General features: G+C 37.7%; 1 protein-coding gene across 1 annotated transcript in view; it reads left to right on the forward strand.

Moving 5' to 3' along the window:
• The window catches only part of atxn7 (ataxin 7), a 37,598-nt gene that overhangs the window by 8,766 nt on the left and 7,981 nt on the right, over window positions 1-20,851 (forward strand). The window contains exon 5 of the mRNA XM_065241461.2: window positions 10,730-10,834. Coding sequence (XP_065097533.1) covers window positions 10,730-10,834 — 105 coding nt within the window. The remainder of the gene's footprint in view (window positions 1-10,729; window positions 10,835-20,851) is intronic.

Below are 20,851 nucleotides of genomic sequence, written 5' to 3' on the forward strand. Positions count from 1 at the left end.
GATCCTGGAAGACCCAAAGTCATCACAAAGGAATCTGTCACAAATGTAATCCTTTAAGTAACATACGAGAAAAACATGCAAGAAGTGATCCTGTAGCTTAACTGGTAGAGCATTGTGTTGGTAGCGGAAAATTGATGGGTTCAAACACAGGGAGCACGGATAAAAATTAAATGTATACTTTTATGCGCTCTAAGTCGCTATGGTTAAAAACCATCTTCCTTTTGTCTGTTTGATTTATATTTATTATACATTTTTAATTATACACAGCATTGGGAACTCAAAGTTCTTAAGCCAGAACAAACCAGGCCTATGATTGAAATGAGCTGTTCAGCTTCCTTTATTAGAAGTAACTTTGCATTTATGTTTGGCTTAGATTATTTTTGCTAGTAAAGTTATCCAGCCAAGAGCAATGATGGTTTTTTCCTTCTAATTTTGCTGTTTAACAACCACTTTTATTAGTGCTGTTTGATTTCCAAATTGCCAGTTTGGATGTATAGTAAAAGTCTTCTGGTGAATAAAATGTAAGTTCAGATTCCATGTGCTTACTTTTGTTGGACTTCAGTGTCAGTTAGTAATGCATCAAGTCAATTTTTTTTGTAATTTTAAAGCTCCATAAGAGCGCTTTCTAAAGGGCCTACTTTTTTCCACGTTCTGCTCGCGCAGCTTTCCAAGTGTATTCACTGCGGATGGCCACGTTCGACACGTACGCAAAACAAATGATTTCTTATTCGAATTATTACTCTACCAGGCCGTCAGGGTAGCACTGATTTGCAACATTTACAGTACATAAAAAAATAGGATAGATGAAAAAAGTAGCGGATCCACCATTGCATACAAAGTTTAGAACAAACAAGAAGAAAACAAAGAACAGGAATCAAACATTATGGTGACGAAAATGCTCCATAGCTTTCAGTTCTTGGAAGAAGGGAAAATAAAATGAGAAAAGATGATGTTGTGTATGCAAAAACGCTGTATATTGCTTTTGTGGAATTGTTTGTATTGAAATGTCCTGTCTCAACATTTTCACATGCATGCGGCGCTGTTTTACCCGTACTGTCCGCTGACCCACCTGATGACGAAAAAGATGTCATGAGGACGTTTCGCCACGCATCGGCCTAGTATACTTTCAGCTTAATTCTGTGTTTGCATGGTGTAACAAACAAAATAAATGATTCCACTTTGGTGAAGCCCTTGACTCTAAATAATTTTGACATCCCTGGTCTAAAACCTCATATTCAGAGGGAATTCTCAAATTCCAAGGGAAAATGCTCTTTGAATTTGTGACATGTAGATGTATTTGCTAATTTCACTGAGTGTGCTCAAATCTAGATAATCTTACAAACTGTAAACTACTCTGAGATTACTGTGAAAAGTCAACATTATATGTTGAAAGGTTTTGAGCAGCTGGTCCAATGGTGATGGTGGCCATTCTCATTTTCGGCCCAAAGGTTGAGATTGGGCTGTTTATTACACCTTTTCTATAAAAAAAAGTGCTGGTACCAGAGTCATCTGAGGGGATCTGTGAACCTCCTTCAGAACTGTGCAGTGTTTCCATTGACTTAAGACTTCAGAGATGAATGATGACGTTTCTTCCCGTAAACTAGTCTCACTTTTATGTGTTTTAAACCTTAAGATAATTTACATTCAACTCACAAAAAAAATTGTTAATAAAACTATTTAATTTCATACAGACAGGGTAAATTAAGTGAAAAGAGTATGCATTACTGTTTGTTGTTTCAGCCTTTTTGTTTTGTATTAATTACAAAGACTTTTAAAGTCGTCATGAAATGAAAGTAGTGATTGTCTAATTTTCCTCGTTGTGACATATATCCGAGTGAAACAGTTTCTGAAATGAGAAAATGGGTAGGGCAGGAGTTGAAGTCGTCTACCGAGGACTGATTGGATCGTTGGAAGCTGGGTCATGTTGCAAATTGCTAATCACTGCAATCTTTCCACGGGCCCATCCTCAAGTCCCCGATCGGAGGCAAAGTGAGATTGTTTCGAGGAGAAAAGGAGTTTAGCATTTTTGATTAAAGATCATGAGGCTTTTTTTTAAAATAATGAAGCCCACAGATAATTAATTTGTTATATATATATTAGGGCTGTGTATCGCCAACAATTCCCCGATACGATACGTATCCCGATACAAGGGTCCCGATACGATGCGCATCACGATACAAGACTATTTTGAATTACATTTTTCTTCAGAATTTAGTAACATTATTATTATTATTTTTATTATTATTTGTTTATTGTACATTGAATAAGCAGTGTTGTAACAGTTGTGTTTTTGCCATTCATTTATTAGCTATTAGAAATATTTAAAATCCCAGAGTTAGTACTTAATTTATGTTTTTTTAAAAGCAGTTTTACAAAGATGGTGCCTTAATCTTGTCTCTCATTATTCTACATCTATGAATATATCTATAAACATGCAGTCAGACTTAATACTATTTAATAGAAATCAGATTATTAATGTGACAGTTATAGTTTGAAGTAGCTCTGTATCTCTTCTCTAGACGTACACTTTTCACATGCAAATCTTTGTCGCGTTTCTTCTCAAATGCGTTAGTACTGTTTTATAAGAGCATGGCTAATAAAGCCCTTTGCAGTAGTATAGGCTAAGATATCTGCGCTTTCATACTGAACTCATTGACTTAAATGCGCGCGCGAGAGAGAGAGCGCGAGTACGCGGCTCACAATGCAGACACGTGCGCCAGCGAGACAGACACGCAAAGTGAAAGTATACCCCGCCACATTTAACTCTACGTACTCCGCGGGACACATGTGTCCTTTCCATATGGATCACGGATCAACAGCAATTCGTCACGTTACTTTCAAAAGTACATCCGAATCGATACGGAAGGTGCTGTATCGATGCGGGCATCGTCAGGCGTCCATGACGATGTATCGTCGTATCGATATTTTGAACACAGCACTAATATATATATACCGCAATATTCAAATGATGATTTTAACAAATTTCCTTTATTTTAATTAAATAATAACAGCCCACAAACAGTAAATTTTGGTTCTTATTCTGGGGAGAAACAAGTTAAACAAATCAAAGAATAAGGCCAGATTGGCACCCTGTTGTTTTCAAAGGGTAACAGGTTTGTATTACCATCAGCAATGAATCTGTGTTCTGATGAGGTACCTAAAACAATATGAGGCTGTTTACACTTGGCATTAACATGCGTTTTCGTTGATCAGATCACAAGTGGACGATAATGCCAAGTGTAAACGGTGTTCAAAACGTTTTGAGCTCGTCCACTTTTGACGACTTTCAACCACATTCAGAGGAAGTCGAAACCCCTTTCGATCGGATTGCTTTTGAAATGTAAACCTACATGTGCTTTAATGTGTTCGAACAGCCACACGGACCAACTTCTCTCCGCCCATTTATCTAATCTGAGGTACTAAACACAATGTTTTACGTCTTTTCTGACTTCTGGCGGGAACACACTGTGTACAGCGCTATTTTTAGCCTTTCATTGATAAAACTAAAGCGGCTGATCTCCGCGTAGTTTCATTTTGCAAGCGTCTGAAAGTTGCGCGATCTTATTTCATCAACTGCGCTGAAATATCAGAGAAAGCTCTGACATATACACGTACAAAACAATGTCCAGCATGTTTACTTACTACACAAGCAGTGGACTCTGACATAATATTAGTTTGCGTCCATATAAAATCGTCATTCAGCTGATAGACTTGCCCAAAGTCTCTCTCAGACCACCCTCTCAAATTATTCAGGACAGAAGCGGTCGAAAGTGGACAAAAGAGACGGATTTAAATACCAGGTGTAAACGTGATGTGTCTCTCTCATCCACTTGTGATCCGATCGACAAAAACACATCATAATACCAAGTGTAAACAGCCCCAATGATTTCCCATAAAATCGTTCGAAATTAATAACAGACTCAAACTTCGAATTAAAAAATGGAATCAGCGATGCTGCCAAGCCCCCATGTCACGTCCGGTCGGCTTGCCAAACTTTTGTAGTCTAAACGCACGTGGTTGAATGTGTAAGAACAGCCATTTTTCTAATCTGAGGTACTGAACACAATGTTTTACATCTTTTTTGACTTCTGGCGCAAACGCACAGTGTACAGCGATTATTTTTAGCCTTTCATTGATAAAACGAAAGCGGCTGATCTCTGCAGTTTCATTTTGCAAGCGTGTGAAAGTCGGCAATCTTATTTCAACAATTGCACTTAAAATTCAGAAAAAGCTCTAACATATACATGTACAAAACACTGCAGCAGTTTCCCAGATGCGAACATACAAGTACGTATCTCCTCCACACTTGCATGTCTCCTGTATGAAGATTTAAGAAACGTTCCCGAATGAAGGCCTGTGAAGTGAGGATGTTGCAGTTCTTCATCAGATGATGCGTACAGAGCGAAAAAAGAGATGCAGACGCGGCAGCTGTGGAGTTAAAGCTGCGAGCGTGTGCTACCTCTTCTAGGAATTTCTCTTCCTACCTCATTTATCAATGACAATGAAGGGGTGGTCAAATTATCAGCTCACCGTCTCTCTCCCTCTCTTCTTTTCCTCTCTCTGTTGTGTCTCTCTTGCTTTGTCACAATCTCTACCTCTCCCTGCTTCCTTTTTATATATCGCACATCCTCTACTACCTGTTCTTTTTCTTTCTTTCAGCACATCCTGTTTGTCATCCTCTTCACTTCATCTCAGACCTCAAGACGCATGATCAGAAGCCATTAGAATGTCTGTGGTTTTCATGTCATGTCAACCCAGTTCTGATGGAGAGAGCGTATCCTGCCTGGATCACTGCTGTGCTGTCGCATGCATGTTTTTCTCTGATAGTCAGATTGATATCCCGAGGAGGGCTAAGGTGTTTGTAAAGCTCACGTTGGATTTAAAGGCACTCCTGATGTTCGGTCTATAATGGCTGTAATTCTTTGCACAAGTCTCTTAAAGCAGAAGTTAATATAGCAGATACTGATCACGGATAATATTGGACGATGCTCTCAAAAGTCACTCTTAAACTGTGGCTAAACTACACTTAAACTAAGCCTTTTGACCTTTATCTATTTGTTTTTTAAATTGGACAAATCAGTAGGCTAAAAAGTAGTTGGTGATATATATAACGTGATATTACACCTGCAGTCCACCCTTTAAGGCCGAATTATGGTCCATTTTTACGCATATGCGAGAAACTGCATGCATATGCAATTTTTGTCATCTGAAGTGTGCACACGTACTCTGTGGTTGCATTTTGTCGCAATGTTCATGCGTCGAACGTCTGTGTACACATATGAGTCAAATAAACTATACTTTGCAACGCGCAAAAAAACAGACTATAGTTCAGGCTTTCGTAAAACATCATGATAGCTTGATAAAGTCTAGTTTGTAGTCGTGTGTAAGAGATACGCCTTAGGTTATCCGTAGCCTCTGCGTAGCCTGATGTGCACCTCCTCAAATTTTTAACAGCCGGCAGTTCTACGCGGACCGCAAGCGCTGTGATTGGTCCACAAGAACCCCTCCAGTCAAAAAACTTGCATCATAGGTATTTCTGTATGTGTCTGTAAGAACAAAGATTGACCAAGTTGAGGAGTGATTTAACTCAAACTGCAACAATAGCTGCTGTTTATTTACTTCCATCACTGTTGTTCATCTCAAAACATACCCAACAAGTTGCTGTTTCTCCTTCGTTTGTGGGTTAAACTGTCCAAGCTGCTTCTTTATTGATGGTCACGCTGCTACTGTTGTAACACGCGTGGATACTGCCTACCAGCGGTCTGCATGTGTGTTTGCACATTGAAGTGGACAACCACGCAGCAAAAGTATAAATGAAAACCGATGCGTAACCTACGCTGACGCTGCTACGTTGTAGGACCTGCACACAACTATAATGAGCATTTTAGGTGAATTAAATGTGTTATGATTGCCCATGGATAAGATTTCTAACTGGCTTGAAGTTGCTGTTGATCCAAACCTTTTAACAACAGCCCTCTTTACCAACCTGCTGATTGTTCTCATCTTTTGTGATTTCTAAATAGACGACTGTCCAGATTTACAGACTGGTTGTGATTACTGTAAGATCAGTTCAGGAGTCGATGACATGGCTTCAGACAGTGATGTTTTTTGGAGTGTCCTTGTGTCTCAGTGTGAAGGTGCTACGGAGTAAAGTGGCTTCTCCTTACTTATTAACCTCCTGCCTCTCTTTCTCTAATGGACAGTTAGTTCCTCTCTTAGCTTTGCATCTTTAGCACACCAAACACTTTTGAATCGAGCGTTTGGTGCTCTTTAACATGTTGGGTTTAAAATGTTTATATAGACAGTTTCAGCAGTAGCAACATAAACAAACAGATTTCGTGGAATAAACTTAACTTCCGGCAGACAAATCAACAACAGTGTCATTTTAGAGTAGTTTATTTTTGATAACAGGCAAAATAAATAACAAGTAGATTACATTTAGTTCAAATCATAGCTTAAGCGATTCAAAAACGACACTAAGATAACTATGTGTATATAACGTGTACAATGTTCACTACAAATCGGCTGCCAAACCTCCATTCACATAGCAGTGATCCATGATCGCTGTCTCCCCTCGTCTTTAGGAAACCAAAACATTTATAATTTGTTTATTTATTATAATGAGGTATTTGTTTCAGAGTTGAGTTTAGCCACTAGCCAGACTATTAAACAAACAGAGACCGGAAGTAAAGTTCAGCTCAAACGCGTAATCGGACAACAAACTTGCGTTCGATTATACCGTCTATAGTGATTTTGATTAGGAATGGTTTACAGTGGTGGACTGGAGTAACAAACTAGTTTTGGCAGTGTATATATGTGACCCTGCCTATGAAAATTATGCTAAAGTCTCATTACCTCAATTTTGAGACAACGAGCATCAAAGATTTCACTCAATGATTTAAAAAATTCTTTTCAGGTTTTTTTAACATGACATCTAAGAGCCTTTTTACACCTGGTCACTTCATGTGTTTTCTTTGATCAGATAGTTATCTGGTTTGTTAAAACGGTTCCATTTACATTTGGCCATATAAATGCATCTTGGCAAAACGGATATGAAATCTAGCTAAAAAAAACTTAAGACAATGTTTATGCAACAAATGGCAGCATTTACTGTTTGTTGTAATGTATGTTAGGCAGGGGACGTACGTCTCCTTGCTCGGCATGAACTGGAGCACGTGCGCAGTGCAGAGCAGCAGGGGAGTGACTGCGAGATGATTTGATGTATAGGTATAGAAATAAAAAAGGTTTTTTTTGTTTCATGTAATTTGAGTTAGTCATAGGAATCTTTTATTGGTTCTAGGAAGCTTTTTAACCCGCTGTCGTCGCTCCATAAAGCAATAAGCGTGTCATCTTTGTTTGTTTGCCATTTTTCCGGCTAACTTCCGGGTGGCATGCTTACGTTTGGGAGGAGTTACTGTGCTTTCACACCCCGGCGAGGGCTTCAAAGTGGCCGAAGTCAGTCATTTTCAATGCGAGCCGGCTGCGAGCTCCATCGAGCAGTGGCGCTTCATGTACAGTTTGAACGTCGAGGAGAGTTGAAATCAGCTCAACTTTATGGGAATGAGCTATGACATGGTTCGGCGTCAACCAGTCGGAAGGCGGAAACGTTTGGCGGCAACCAATCGGAAGGTGGAAACCTCCGCTTCAGAGGCTTCCAGAGAATGCATTCGAGCATCAGAGCGTCGACTATACATTTTCTATAGCGTTGTTAGTAGAGCAGCCGGAGCTTTTATTGACGCTCTCGCCGGTGGGATGTGAAAGCACAGTTATGCGCTGACATTAGGGCAGGGTATCGATTCAGAATAATCCAGATCTATTCGATTTCGATTCACAAGCTATCAAATCGATTCGATTTCGATTCTCGATAAAAAATTTTATTCCGGTTCTCGGGTCACTTTTTATACTTGATTCTCGATTCAACTCAATGAATATAGATTTAATACAAATACTATATTATTAAAAAAGAACAGTGGACAGCAGTTTACAAGTAGGTAATTAATAAAACATCGCACAAAGCAAAAAAGAGGGTGACATCTAGTGAAGAAGAATAGTAATTTGATTAACGTTAATCTTACGTTCAATGTTTGCGGAAATAAATATAAAAGAAAAAAATTGATTCGGCTCTTTGAGAATCGATTTTGAATCGACCACGTTTTAAAAAAAATTATTAATCGAAAAATCGGTTTCATCAACCAGATGTATTTACACTTGTCCAGTTTTGTCTGAAATGCACCCCATACCACCTCCTGAACTGATTTGAGCGATCGGATTAAAATCTGTCTTTTCGGCGTTTCGTTTCGGAGGGCATTTACACCTGGACTTTTTACGATCGGATAGCTATTCGATTAGAAAAAACGCATGAAGTGACCAGGTGTAAAAAGCCCCAAAGGTATCAAGGTGGTATTTTCACACAATACGTCTTATATTATGTATATTTATGTGTGGATGGATTGATACAATCCTTTGTGGTTTGCTTCCTCACTTTTTAAATCTAAAGCACCTGCTTAATGCCTAAATGTTAATTTAAATTTCCAGGCCTCCTGTCTGTTTTATTTAAGATACAGATATGTCTTTTGGGAAGTCATTTTGAAAGGTCTTCGTTATCGCATCTCATTTACTTTTTTTGTACTCAAAGGCCTACCTGTTACGCCGTTGGATACACCGCACATCTGGCTTCCTCCCCAACAGTAAAACCTCCTAAATCGAAAAGAAAAGCAAAACATAATTTTCTGTGGACATGCACTGCTCTGCTAAAAGCCCTTATATGGAGGTGGTTTGGGCGTGGATTATGCAAATTACCAAACTTGTGCACACGGCTGTTTATACAGAACATTAAAAAATTAATGTGTGTTCAATGTTCAAATATGCATTTACATTTGTATATGGTTCTTTACATCATGTAGGATGATTTTATGTTGAAAACTGTAAATCGGTAAAAAAATCTTCACAGTAACATTCAGGAGCACACTTCTGCATTAAGAAATCTGTCAAACTGTTTCCTTGAGCTGTTTTTGAAATCAAGGATGGGTAAGAAATCATTACTAACCTTAGTCTATTTTAAAAAAATTGCATATCCCTCCCTGTAACGTTGTAAAAATTTGCAAATCTTTCCTCTGGTTTGTGACAGTGAACGCTTCCACATCCGATCTACCTACAGTTTGTGCATCTGCTGCTTAGCCACTGCTTAGTGTCATTGTGTACTCAAGAGACATGGGTGTTAAAATGCCACACAAGTGTGTTGTTTTAAAGTGCTGTGGTTCCCATGCATGTCTCGCAGATAATTTGAATCTTTCGCCCTTAAACAAAAAAACGTTCCCGAGTTCAGCATGTAATCTGGTTTGTAAATCGTCGCTGAAAGAAGTAGAGTGCTTCAGACATTACAAAGTGTACAGAACATGTAGTTTGCATTTAGAAAAAGGTTCACATTATGCCTCACCAAATAGTTCGGACTAGGAACAATTTCTTTTTTTAAACGTGCAGATTTTTCTAATGCTTTCATCTAATGTTATTTGCGTGGTTTGAATAGACTGTTTTCCTCAATCTCTGCCGTTGATTCGGGATATCTTCTGCTTGTTTGATTTTTTTAAAGCTAAATGCCACCCACAGTACGACTTGTCTTCGCTAGCTTGTTTATAATCTTTCGGCCTTGCAGATATTTCATAGCTTTACAACTGCCACTCTTAATCTGCAATCTCAATTTCTTCTCGTTCGCCCACTCACTTACTCTCTTTCTCGCCCGTTCCCCCACTCACTTACTTCTCTCGCTAAGGACCTCCATCCCCAGACAGCCTTTGAAACAGCTGGCTCAGTAGCTCGCTATGCATTTGCTTCCTTTCTTATAAAAGCAGGGTAGCTGTGCTGAAAGTGACCCAGGGCACCACGTGAACTCGTCCAGATACTTTTCCTGGAACATCAGTGAAATGGCCTGGATGGCCTTACCTGAACCGGGCAGACTGAAGAGGCAGTGTAGTTAAAGAGATACTATTTATTAAGGGTGTGCACTCTGAAAACATGTTTACTTGGAGCTCTGGGAATAACCCTATTAATTTGTAGGGCTTTTGTGATCAAGTGTATGCCAAAAGTTTGTGTCAGATTGTAGTTTTGCTTCTTGCTAATATGTGTATTTGTGTAATAACGCAACATTGTAAATGGTAAAAACTTTTTTTTGAGAACACTGCCCCATGGTGCTCGAGACAATTTTTTATTCGTTTACATTCATATTATACATACGTTTGTAAGTGTGTGTATATGTATATATAATTTATTTATTTACATTTATATATTTAGCAGATACTTTTATACAAAAACGTACTAATAAGATAGCATATAACATTTTGTAATTGACAAAAACTGCTTAGAATAAAAGCATATATAAATGCACTCGACCGTGTTGTCCCTGCTTAGGACATTGTGTTATGCCTACTAAGCCAATGACATGCAAGGTCATGTAAACAAACTAAATAGTGCTCTTTTATCTGAGATGAAATTAAAAATCATATAGATGCCTGATTGACGTGCCATTTAGTGCAAGTCTGTTTTGTCATCTGGACTAATGATGATTCAGAATCGAATCGGTTATTTGTAACAAGCTAGCGTTTTGTTTTGGTCTGTACACAATGATATGTACTGATTCAAAAATGGTTGCATTTGTAGCCATTCCCTTATTATGCTGATGCAAAAGCAACAAACAATATTTTTGATCTGCGTTTTTGTGTTTTTTTTTTTGCAGACATGCCCATATTTGGCCAGTGTCCCGCACAGGACGACTTCTACCTGGTCATGTGCAACAACTGCAGTCAGGTAGTCAAACCCCAGGCCTTCCAAGCACACTACGGTAAGATCACCTTTACTTCCTCTCTCTTTTCCTCACTGTCTTTCGATGAAGGTGTTTTAGAAAAATCTCATCTCACTTGAGGGATTTAAGTCAGAAATCCCTCCGCCCCCACCTGTGCTCTGTCTCAACCATCATAACATGAAGGGGGAGGAACGCGAAGCTTTGATATCCACCGCCAGACTTCTGTTTACTATCCTCAAGTTAATATTTGATGTGCTCTTTTAGTTGGCACGTCTGCGCTGTTTTATTTAATACAGGACATTTAAAACCTTGCAAAAGACTCCTAAGATTTCTACGATTTCTAAGAATAAAAACAGCAAAAAAGAGCTTGCATTTTTACAAGCTATTTTAGGAATACATTAGGATATCATTTTACGAAAGCTGTCATTGAGAACACACCACCATATGCAAACTTTAGCAAAAAAATTGTGACGTACCCCTAGTATTAGTACTTCCTGTCACTGTTGAGTTCAAAGACAAGAAGAATATGCTATTTAGTGGTCGGGATGTAAACTCCAAACGAAACCACTGCCATGAATTTTTGTGATGTATGTTTTTTCTTTTAAAAATATCGATATCGTGTTTTTCTCTCCAGATACCTTATTGCTGGACAAAATACCATGATTCTTGCGTGTATCTATATTTTCTTACACCCCTATTTAAAGGTGCCATACAATAAAAAAACTGCATTTATCTAGGCATGGAGGAATAATAAGAGCTCTGTACATGGTAATGACATATCATGAGCCTCAAACACGTTTGTTTCCATATTTTTATGTAAACGTTGTGCATGCAAAAGAGCGCTGGAAAACAAGCCAATCTTAAAATAACACAGACTATGATGTCACAGTGGAGATGTATGCCTCCAACATTAAATTACACATTAAATTAATAAAAAAATTGATAAAATGTTTACTAATGTGAGCTACTGACGTGAGCCGCAGAGCAGAGCCAATCAGTGCAGAGCTCAACATTATCATCTATATACATATCAAAGAACAATTTAAAGGTGACATAGAATGATTGAACGGGGTATTTATCCTTGTTTTGTGATGTGACATGTAGACAAAAAAATTTTTGTTTGGGTCTGTAATGTCTTAGAAGCTTCCTAAAAACCTCTCTCAGATAGCTCTATTAGGGTGGGGGATTTTAAACAAGTGTTTTTGCACCTATTTGGCTCCCCCTACTGGCTTAACTTGCAATCTCATTACTGATTGGCTGACTTTGCTGCCACTCAAAAAATGTAGCCAATTATTTTAAAGTGGAGGGGCAGTTATATGCCTGTGATGTCATAAGCATCAGTTTTTCAGATTGGGCCGTTTTCTGGCTGACATTCCTAAAAGAGGAATTTCTATGAGACTGAGATGTTTAGCATATTTAGCACTTTTTGTATGTTCATGAATGCTGGTTAGGGCTGCACGATGTGAGGAAAAGTTGCGATGTGCGGTGACATTGTTCATGTGAGTTGCGATAAATACTTTATATTTTTTCATGTTTTAGGGGCTATTCACATGTCGCGCCTAAAAACGCGTGGAAAACGCTAGACACGTAGGTTATTGTCACATGACCTGCACGCTGCGCTTGTGTCATTCTGAAAAGTTAAAATGTTTTTGAAAAGCCTGGAAAAAACGAGCGCGTCGCACCGCGTGCAAGTCGCGACCGCGGCGCTTCCAGAGCTCACATACTGCGCGCCTACATTTGAAATAATGAACTTGAGCATGCAATATGTAAATCACCGCTTCAACAGTACCTGTGTTTGTGGCATCATCTCTCCTAAATCCAAAATAATTCCATGATATAGCTGAAGTGCTGTTCCTTTTCACCACAAGGTCTTCGTCTGACAACACCAGGGTTTCCCGCAGAAAATTTGTTAGTTAAGGTGGTAAGGTTGTGCAGGTGGGCGGGCCGGGGGCGTGGCAATCAAAGGGGCGTACGCGTCATGATGAAAATATTTTTATTTAAAACACTCAAATAAAACTCAATTTTGAAGAAACTATGACAGAAAATTAACACATACTAGATTATTAATGAATTAAATGTTTTATCAACAGGCTAGTTATCCTCCAGACATTGACGGACCATGTCTTTCTCTCATTTCGGCCATGTGGCGCGTGCCCGCTCACAGTGTGAAGTGCGTCCACGCTATTCTCCGAGACGCACTTGACGGCCTTTTGTGCAGCCATTTTTTTTTTTTGGACGACCTTGTTAAGGTGGTAGGGTATCCCAGCTTAGGTGGGCCGCCCGAACTGAAATATGCTGTGGGAAACCCTGAACACATTTTCCTCACTCTTCTCTCCTTCCTCCGCCATCGTTTTTGCTAACAGGTACAGTGTCGCAATTGACACCTCACAAATTAATCTGAGCGTAGCTGACTTGGGGGTTCCCCTGATTGGCCTAATAGCATGAACGTGCAAACCATGTCTTCAGGACTAAACGTGATAGGTCAAACTTTTATTACATTCGCTTACCGTTTTCCCTTCATTCATCGCGTTAAGGCTGTCTGTTGCGATGTGTTCATCGCGTGAGTTCATATCACGATGACGATGAAAATTTGATGTATCGTTCAGCCCTAATGCAGGTAGGCTACCATTATTCAACAAAGACAAGGTAAAAAAAAAATTCTCTGTCCCCTTTTAACATATTATTTCAGTGCATTCTTTTGCATCTTTAACACTAATTATTATTTTATTACCTAAATGTTATAAATCCAACATAAAATACACTGACAAACTACTGTTTTTAAGTATTTTTGAAGGAATTTGAAGACAAAAGAAGTTAAAAGTAGTTTATTGAAGTAAATCAAATTGTTTTATTTAAGTACATTGGAGCAAAAAAGTAGTTTTTGTTTTTTAATGTTGAACATTTGGTTTAGTATCCTTTGTCCATATTAACATTTGAATTGTCCCTTTACCAGTTTTTGAATCAGTTTATTAGCTTGTGAATTGGGACTTTTACTATTAGCATCAACCACTAGAGGGAGCCAAAATCTAATTGAAGCCCAATGGCAAAATGCTTTGGTGCTTTTTTGGTGGCTCAGTTAATCCGAAATTTGATATGGCCGGATGCACTTATTAATCCACAAAAGTTTCAATTTAATTTTTATAGTCTGCATAACTGTTGTAAAGTGAGTGGTGGTCTGTATACTGCACTTTATGCGCTGGTTTTACATTATATTTTACTTATACCATGTATTGTGCTCCAGTTTCACATTATTTTCATTTTGTTGGATTGAGAGTTTAGCTGAAGTTACAAAACATTAAGGTTAAATGTGAATGCAGTAGGAGCTGGGTTCATTTTCAGGAAGTTTATTTATGGATCAGCTGAAGGTCTAAGTTTGGAAGCAAGTAACAGTTTGTACCAAAAGTACCATTATAGAGTTTTAGCAGCTCAGGTAACAGCGCACGTCTTTTTAGACCTGCTGTTTTTTGCATGATTTTGTGACTTTATGGCCTGAAAGCAGCAGTAATATAAGTAAAATGTTTGTGATATTAATGTTATATTAAGTCAACTATTACTTTGCATACTTTTTCTAATTTTTTATTAATTCCTTTAGCAGTTGCTGTTATTGAAAGCGACATATATGGCATTCAGATTATGTATTTTATCATTACTTGTGTTTCATAGGAATCAAACCCATATCCTTTGTGGTGCTAACACAATGCTCTGTCGGTTAAGTTACATCCGTCTAATTTGTCTTATTTAAGTTTTAAGCACTCAGTTCAAGCATTGATAAACTGCAAAAGCATAACTACACAGTCCAGCTGTTTTGGGGCTATCAATCTCAGAATGAAACTAATATTCAATTGCGAGTTTTAAATATCTAAAAATGTCACAGGACTGAGTATTTGTGCAGGTTCTGGAAGATGCAACCTTTCCTAGGTGTGCCAAAACATGTCCACATTAATACCCTTCCAGACGTTTTTCAGTCAGGCATTTATGTTCAATATTCCAGTGTACGATCTGTTTATTGTTCACAGACTGAGCCAGATTCCCTGAAGGCTTTCCAGAAATCATTACACAATCACTCAATGTTGCAGAGAGAAGGTTGTTTTATGAACATTGAGACTCTTTTATTCTAGACTGAAAGATTAATGAGCAGATTAACTACACAGACCATGAAACTTTTAAATGCTCAAGTGCTTGACTAATAGTGTAGGGAAGAGTCTAGTTCTGGCAAGTGCTTTTTCAAGACAATGATTAATGAATCATAATGAACTGAAAGAATTTGCTCTGTTAAGGAGTATATATTGTCAACATCCGTAATCAAGAATTGAAATACATGTAAAAATATTTTTAAAGGGGACAGAGAATGAAAAACCATTTTTACCTTGTCTTTGTTGAATAATGGTAGTCTACCCACATTCACGAACATACAAAAAGTGCTAGACATGCTAAACATCTCAGTCTCATAGAAATTCCTCTTTTAGAAATGTCAGCCAGAAAACGGCCTAATCTGAAAAACTGATGCTTATGACATCACAGGCATCTCACTGCCCCTCCACTTTAAAATAATTGGCTGCATTTTTTGAGTGGCAGCAAAGTCAGCCAATCAGTAATGAGATTGCAAGTTAAGCCAGTAGGGTGAGCCAAATAGGTGCAAAACCACTTGTTTAAAATCCCCCACCCTAATAGAGCTATTTGAGAGAGGTTTTTAGGAAGCTTCTGAGGCATTACAGACCCAAACAAAAAATTTTTGTCTACATGTCACATCACAGAACAAGGATAAATACCCCGTTCAACCATTCTATGTCCCCTTTAAAGCATGGCATCATTTTAAAGCCATATTTTTCATATTATTGTGTGTTGCTATTATTTATATAAGTGATTAAGAACTGTTTGTTAGCATTTACATTTTGAACACCTTAAAAAGAGATGTTTTCTCTAAATTATTATAATTATGTTACTACCTGCTAGAATAACTAACTAATTTTTTACTTATTTTTACTAAAGTTTAAAAACCACTGCCTTACAGATTTTTGTTTTGCATTGATGCCCAGCTAACTGTGCATTACTTTTTACGCAAGCCCGTCAAGGTTTCAACGGGTCCTTGTAATCCTTGAAAGTTTGTGAATCCGAGTGGAAAATTCAAGGCCCTGGGAAGTTTTTGAAAATATACATACATAGATACAGGTCATTGAAAGTGCTTGAATCTATTTTTATGCAAGAAAAAAATCCATATTATACACTATTAGTGTAGTGTAGGATAATATCATAAAAATTCTGGACTTTTTAAGCACACGTGCTGAACTATTCGCTTTAAATGCTTATATCTTCTGTATGCGAATGTTGATTCATACCAAAATGCTTTTTTGCATAGTTGTGTTTGACAAATGAAAACGTCTCGGGTTACGTATGTAACTGTTGTTCCCTGAGAATGGAACGAGACGCTGCGTCTCCCTTGCCAGCTTCCCTCGAAAAGGGAACTTAAACAATGTATCATAAAAGGTAACACAATGTAACCTTGCTTTCACTTTAAATGTATCCCCACATTTAGTCCTTGAATTTGAGGGTATTGGACCTGGAAAGTCTTTGAAAGGTCCTTGAATTTGAAGTTAACTAAGGTGTGGGAACCCTGCTGTTGAATTGCTCGATTTTGATTGGCCAGTCATGACATTCATCTGTCACATGTTTCCTCTGCAATGATGCCTATTACTGCACTCTTCAGGCAGTCTGTATTGTACACATATGCTTTACAATACTCATTAATGTCTTGTCAGATGGTATCTCATGATTGATGCATTTGATCATGTTTTTGAGCTCAGATCCTCACATTGGGCATTAGATCTCTGTTATATAGTCAGGCTTGATCTAACTATGTTGTAGACCAGCCTGTACAAATGGGCTTCTCATTTTCTTCATTGTTTTTGAACTCAAGTGTAAAAAAATTTCATATACTTCTTTTTATTTGTTTGTGGCTGTTGATTTTATGTTGGTAGCTTCCTGTGGTCATTTGTCAGGTTGCTTAACAGTGTTCAGTGTATAATTTCCCTATTGTAGTTTCAGATTGCTGTGAAATAATACTGTGGACTGTTGTGGTCTAATTGGGGCTTTGGTTAAACAAATTGTCCTTGGTTCGCTTTCCCAGAGCATCACCAACAACACGACTAGAAGCCATTAGCATCCATGACAAATAAATAAGTCAAGGACTTCTTCCCTTGTGTGTGTGTTTTTTATAGGAGCTCTGTGGCGGGGATTATCAACACAGATAAACACAGGCAAGACATCGGACTAGGGATAGAGGGAGAGAGTGCGTGCATGCATTTGTGTTTGCCACTGGTTTGCTTTAAAGCTTAAGGACAAATGCTGGGTGGGAGCAGCAGCATGTGTGTCTGTTGTTGACAGGCTTGTATAGAGAGGACAGGGTCTGTGTTAGCACAGCACAGCAGTTCACTCCTTTATTCAGAAAACCTGGCAGATTTCCCAGACTCAATCTGAAGTTATAAAGCAATACTGGAGTGAGGTGTTATTACCTATACTAGACCACTGGTGTGTCTGCAAGCTGTTCTGTTTGTTTGTCTCGCAGTATGAAACATTCTTCCAGATTAAAGTTGAATGAATGTTTGAATGTTAAAATACATTCACCTATCATGATGTAATGTTTTGTGAAATTAAGAGTAGGACATTTGTAGGTTAATTTGTGTAAACATTGAATCTGACATGTTTTTGCTAAACAATGGAAAACAGGGTAAAAAATTAGCAATATTACTTTTGGTTCTATGATTACAAATTTGAGAAAGCTTCCAACCCTAGATAATGTTCCCGTAGCTTAACTGGTAAAGCATTGCGTTAGCAGTAGGGGGGTAACGAGACACTTAATCCACGAGACGAGGCGAGACACAAGACTGGGTTTACGAGAACGAGATGAGATTTGTAGTTTTTTTTTTTTTTAAGAAATCCTCAATGAAACTGAAATTATTCAGATAATTAACACATTATTTTGAAGTGTTATAGGCCCAAAACATAGACCCAAGCGATCAATAACCTTTAAAATTACGTAATAGACTATGCAATAATAATTAGTTTAAATAAAGTATCAAAACAAATAAACATTTACAGTAACATTGCCTTTGTAATAAAAATCAGCATTATGTATAACAATTGCCTGCAGGGGGCGCTAACGGACCCACTTCTGTTACTTTCAGTTTAGATGCATTTTTAGCCATTGAACCTGGTTTATTTCAGTTAACCGAGGACTACATCGCAAGCCATAAGCATATTACAACAATTTACGATTAACTAAATATAATAGTAAACTATAATTGTTAATAGTCTTTATGTATGCAGTCTACAAATGTGTCCCTCCAAAGGATGCAGCCTTTTGTTTGAGAATTTCCATACGAAAAATCTCGTGACATAATTTATTTTGCGATACATATTTGATCTTGCGAGATCTCGTAGCACGAGATTGGACACACCCCTAGTTAGCAGCGCAAAGGTCATTGGTTTAAATCCCAGGGAACACGCCTGTCCCCACTGAAAAAATGTGCTTGCAGTGTATTCAAGATATACATTAAGTTGCTTCGGATAAAAGCATCTGCCAAGTGCAAAAATGTGGATGACAAAGCTTGGGATGCACCGAATGTTCAGCAACCAAAACTACACTAGTCAAAATTTGAAGTGGGTCAAAAATGTTGTTCTAAGACAAGAACGGGTATTGTTAATAATAGGGATGCACCGAATCCAGGATGTGGGTATGGAAGAAAAATAATGACAAAAGTTTTTGAATTAAAATAGCCTGTTGAATTGTACTACCTGAAAAAAAATGCATTGTATTAACCGTACTTGAATTTTAATGCATTGTATTTTTATGTTTTTGAATTAAAACAGCCTGTTGAATTGTACTACCTGAAAAAAAAATGCATTGTATTAACCGTGCTTGAATTTTAATGCATTGTATTTTTAGGTTTTGCATTTTTAAGGGCTGAAATTCAACATGCGTGTATATTTTCTGTATTAAAAATTCAATAGTCCACATTCACCTTTTAGATTTCACTTTAAAATATTCGGTCTGTTTAAAAATACAACGTAAAATATTCAGCAGGCAAGTTTCAGTCCATTTAAATTCGCGTCCAAAAAATCAAGTCCAAAAATTCAGTCGTACAGATTTCAACATTTAACATCCGGGAACTGCAGGAAAAGCAGTAGAGTACCGAGTATAATCTCATCTGCTGTTAATCGATCTGGCCAGCAGGTGGTGCACGTGTTCGCCAAAACTTTGTACATGTAAGATGATTTATCCACTGCAGTGATGAATGTTGGCTTTTATGTTCAGTTTTAGTAGAACAACTGTAATACACTCATACAGAGAGTGTATTGTTTGGTTATGTTATTGACAGGATACTAAACGGTTTTTAAATGCCATATAAATTAAATAGGGCCTTTCTGCCTGCTATTGGCTTCGTTTCTCAAAAGCTAAGTTGATTGTAGATTTTATTGGTGGCAATCTACCATCTTCTTATGCCTACGAGAAACGGACACGTTTTTGTAATTCGTCACCTCAGTTTATAAACCATACTCGGATTATTGAACTGTTCAAGTTACAAATCGTGCGCGCGGATTAATAAACCATACGCACAATTAAACAATCAGTGCTCTCAGATTTTCAATCCATATCCACAAATTCATAAACAATAAATAAACCATGCACACGCTTTCGCAATGGTTTTGCAAACTGAGTCCACTACCGCAGAGGTCCCCAACCACCGGGTCGTGGACAAGTTGCCACCGGTCGCAAGAACATCCTGAAAAAATGTGTATAATAGCTACGTTATAGTTTAATCAGGTGTTTTGTCCTTTACGAGCCGACTTCAAATAACATATCAATCCACTTCTATACAGGGCCGCGCTCTCTCTTTTCCTTTGTCTCTCTCTCTCTCTCTCTCTCTCTCTCTCTCTCTCTCTACAAGCGCATCGGCGATCACATTGCTGTCATATTAAGGCCGTAGCCAGGATTTTTCAAATACCGAGGACAACCCCTACATTTTTTTTTATTATTTATATTTTTTCCATATAACAGAATAATAATAAACACGTCCAAACTACAATAGCACAAATGTAACTGTGTCTGTGAGAATTTTTGTTGGTGACTAAAAGCATCCAAAAAAATCAATGGTTACATTTCATCATCTGAAGTCACCCTTTCAGTGGCGGATGCAGAACGTGACATATGGGTGGGCATGGATCTATGGGTGTCACTTTTGAATAAGAAACTATAACAAGTCTATAAAATTCGTCAAAACTTCAGGAATCACAAGCGTATTGGTGAGATCACCCGAACTGCACGTCACATTTTTGACATTATTGATATACTTTAAATTGTAATGCAACATGACATTAATTAAGCCTTTTTGGTTAAAAAAATTATTGGGCTGTCATATAGCCTACAAAAAAGAACCTGCACACAGTGACAAGAAATATAAATGAACACAAAAAACCTAATACTTTTTAAAATAGCCTATTAAAACTGTTTAAATAAATTAAGCTACTAAATGCTTAAAATGAAGCTTCACTCTGAGCGAACACATACCTTGACGAAGGCTATTTGCCGATACGTTGGTTATAATAAATAATTTTTGCAAGTGAGTGTGCAGTCACTATTTTGTGTTATAAAATAAAGCTTCTAACATCATATTCTCTTCATACAAATCACTAAAAATATATTTTCGTTCTCACATATTTAAGTTAACTTACTAAATAAAGAAAGAAAAAGGGAATTGCTAGAATAATGTTTGACTCTGAGGTTAAACGAAATGACAAATAAATAAACATTTAATATACTTTTTGATGACCATAAGAAGCGGGTACTCGTAAAGAGCGGAGCCGAGGAGCGCGCATTTCAGACGTGAACACGAAAGGAATAATGGGTTTAGTTATGCTTTCACTTCATTTCCTGACAGTTTCACTTGTTAGTGGGGATAGTAATAACTAACAAGATGACACCGAATTACATACAATATAATTACCTAACTAAATCTGAGAGAATGCAAACCCATTACAATATTTTTTCCTCCGACGGGC

The sequence above is a fragment of the Paramisgurnus dabryanus genome, chromosome 14 (genome assembly GCF_030506205.2).
Source record: "Paramisgurnus dabryanus chromosome 14, PD_genome_1.1, whole genome shotgun sequence".
In the NCBI taxonomy this organism is placed as follows: Eukaryota; Metazoa; Chordata; class Actinopteri; order Cypriniformes; family Cobitidae; genus Paramisgurnus; species Paramisgurnus dabryanus.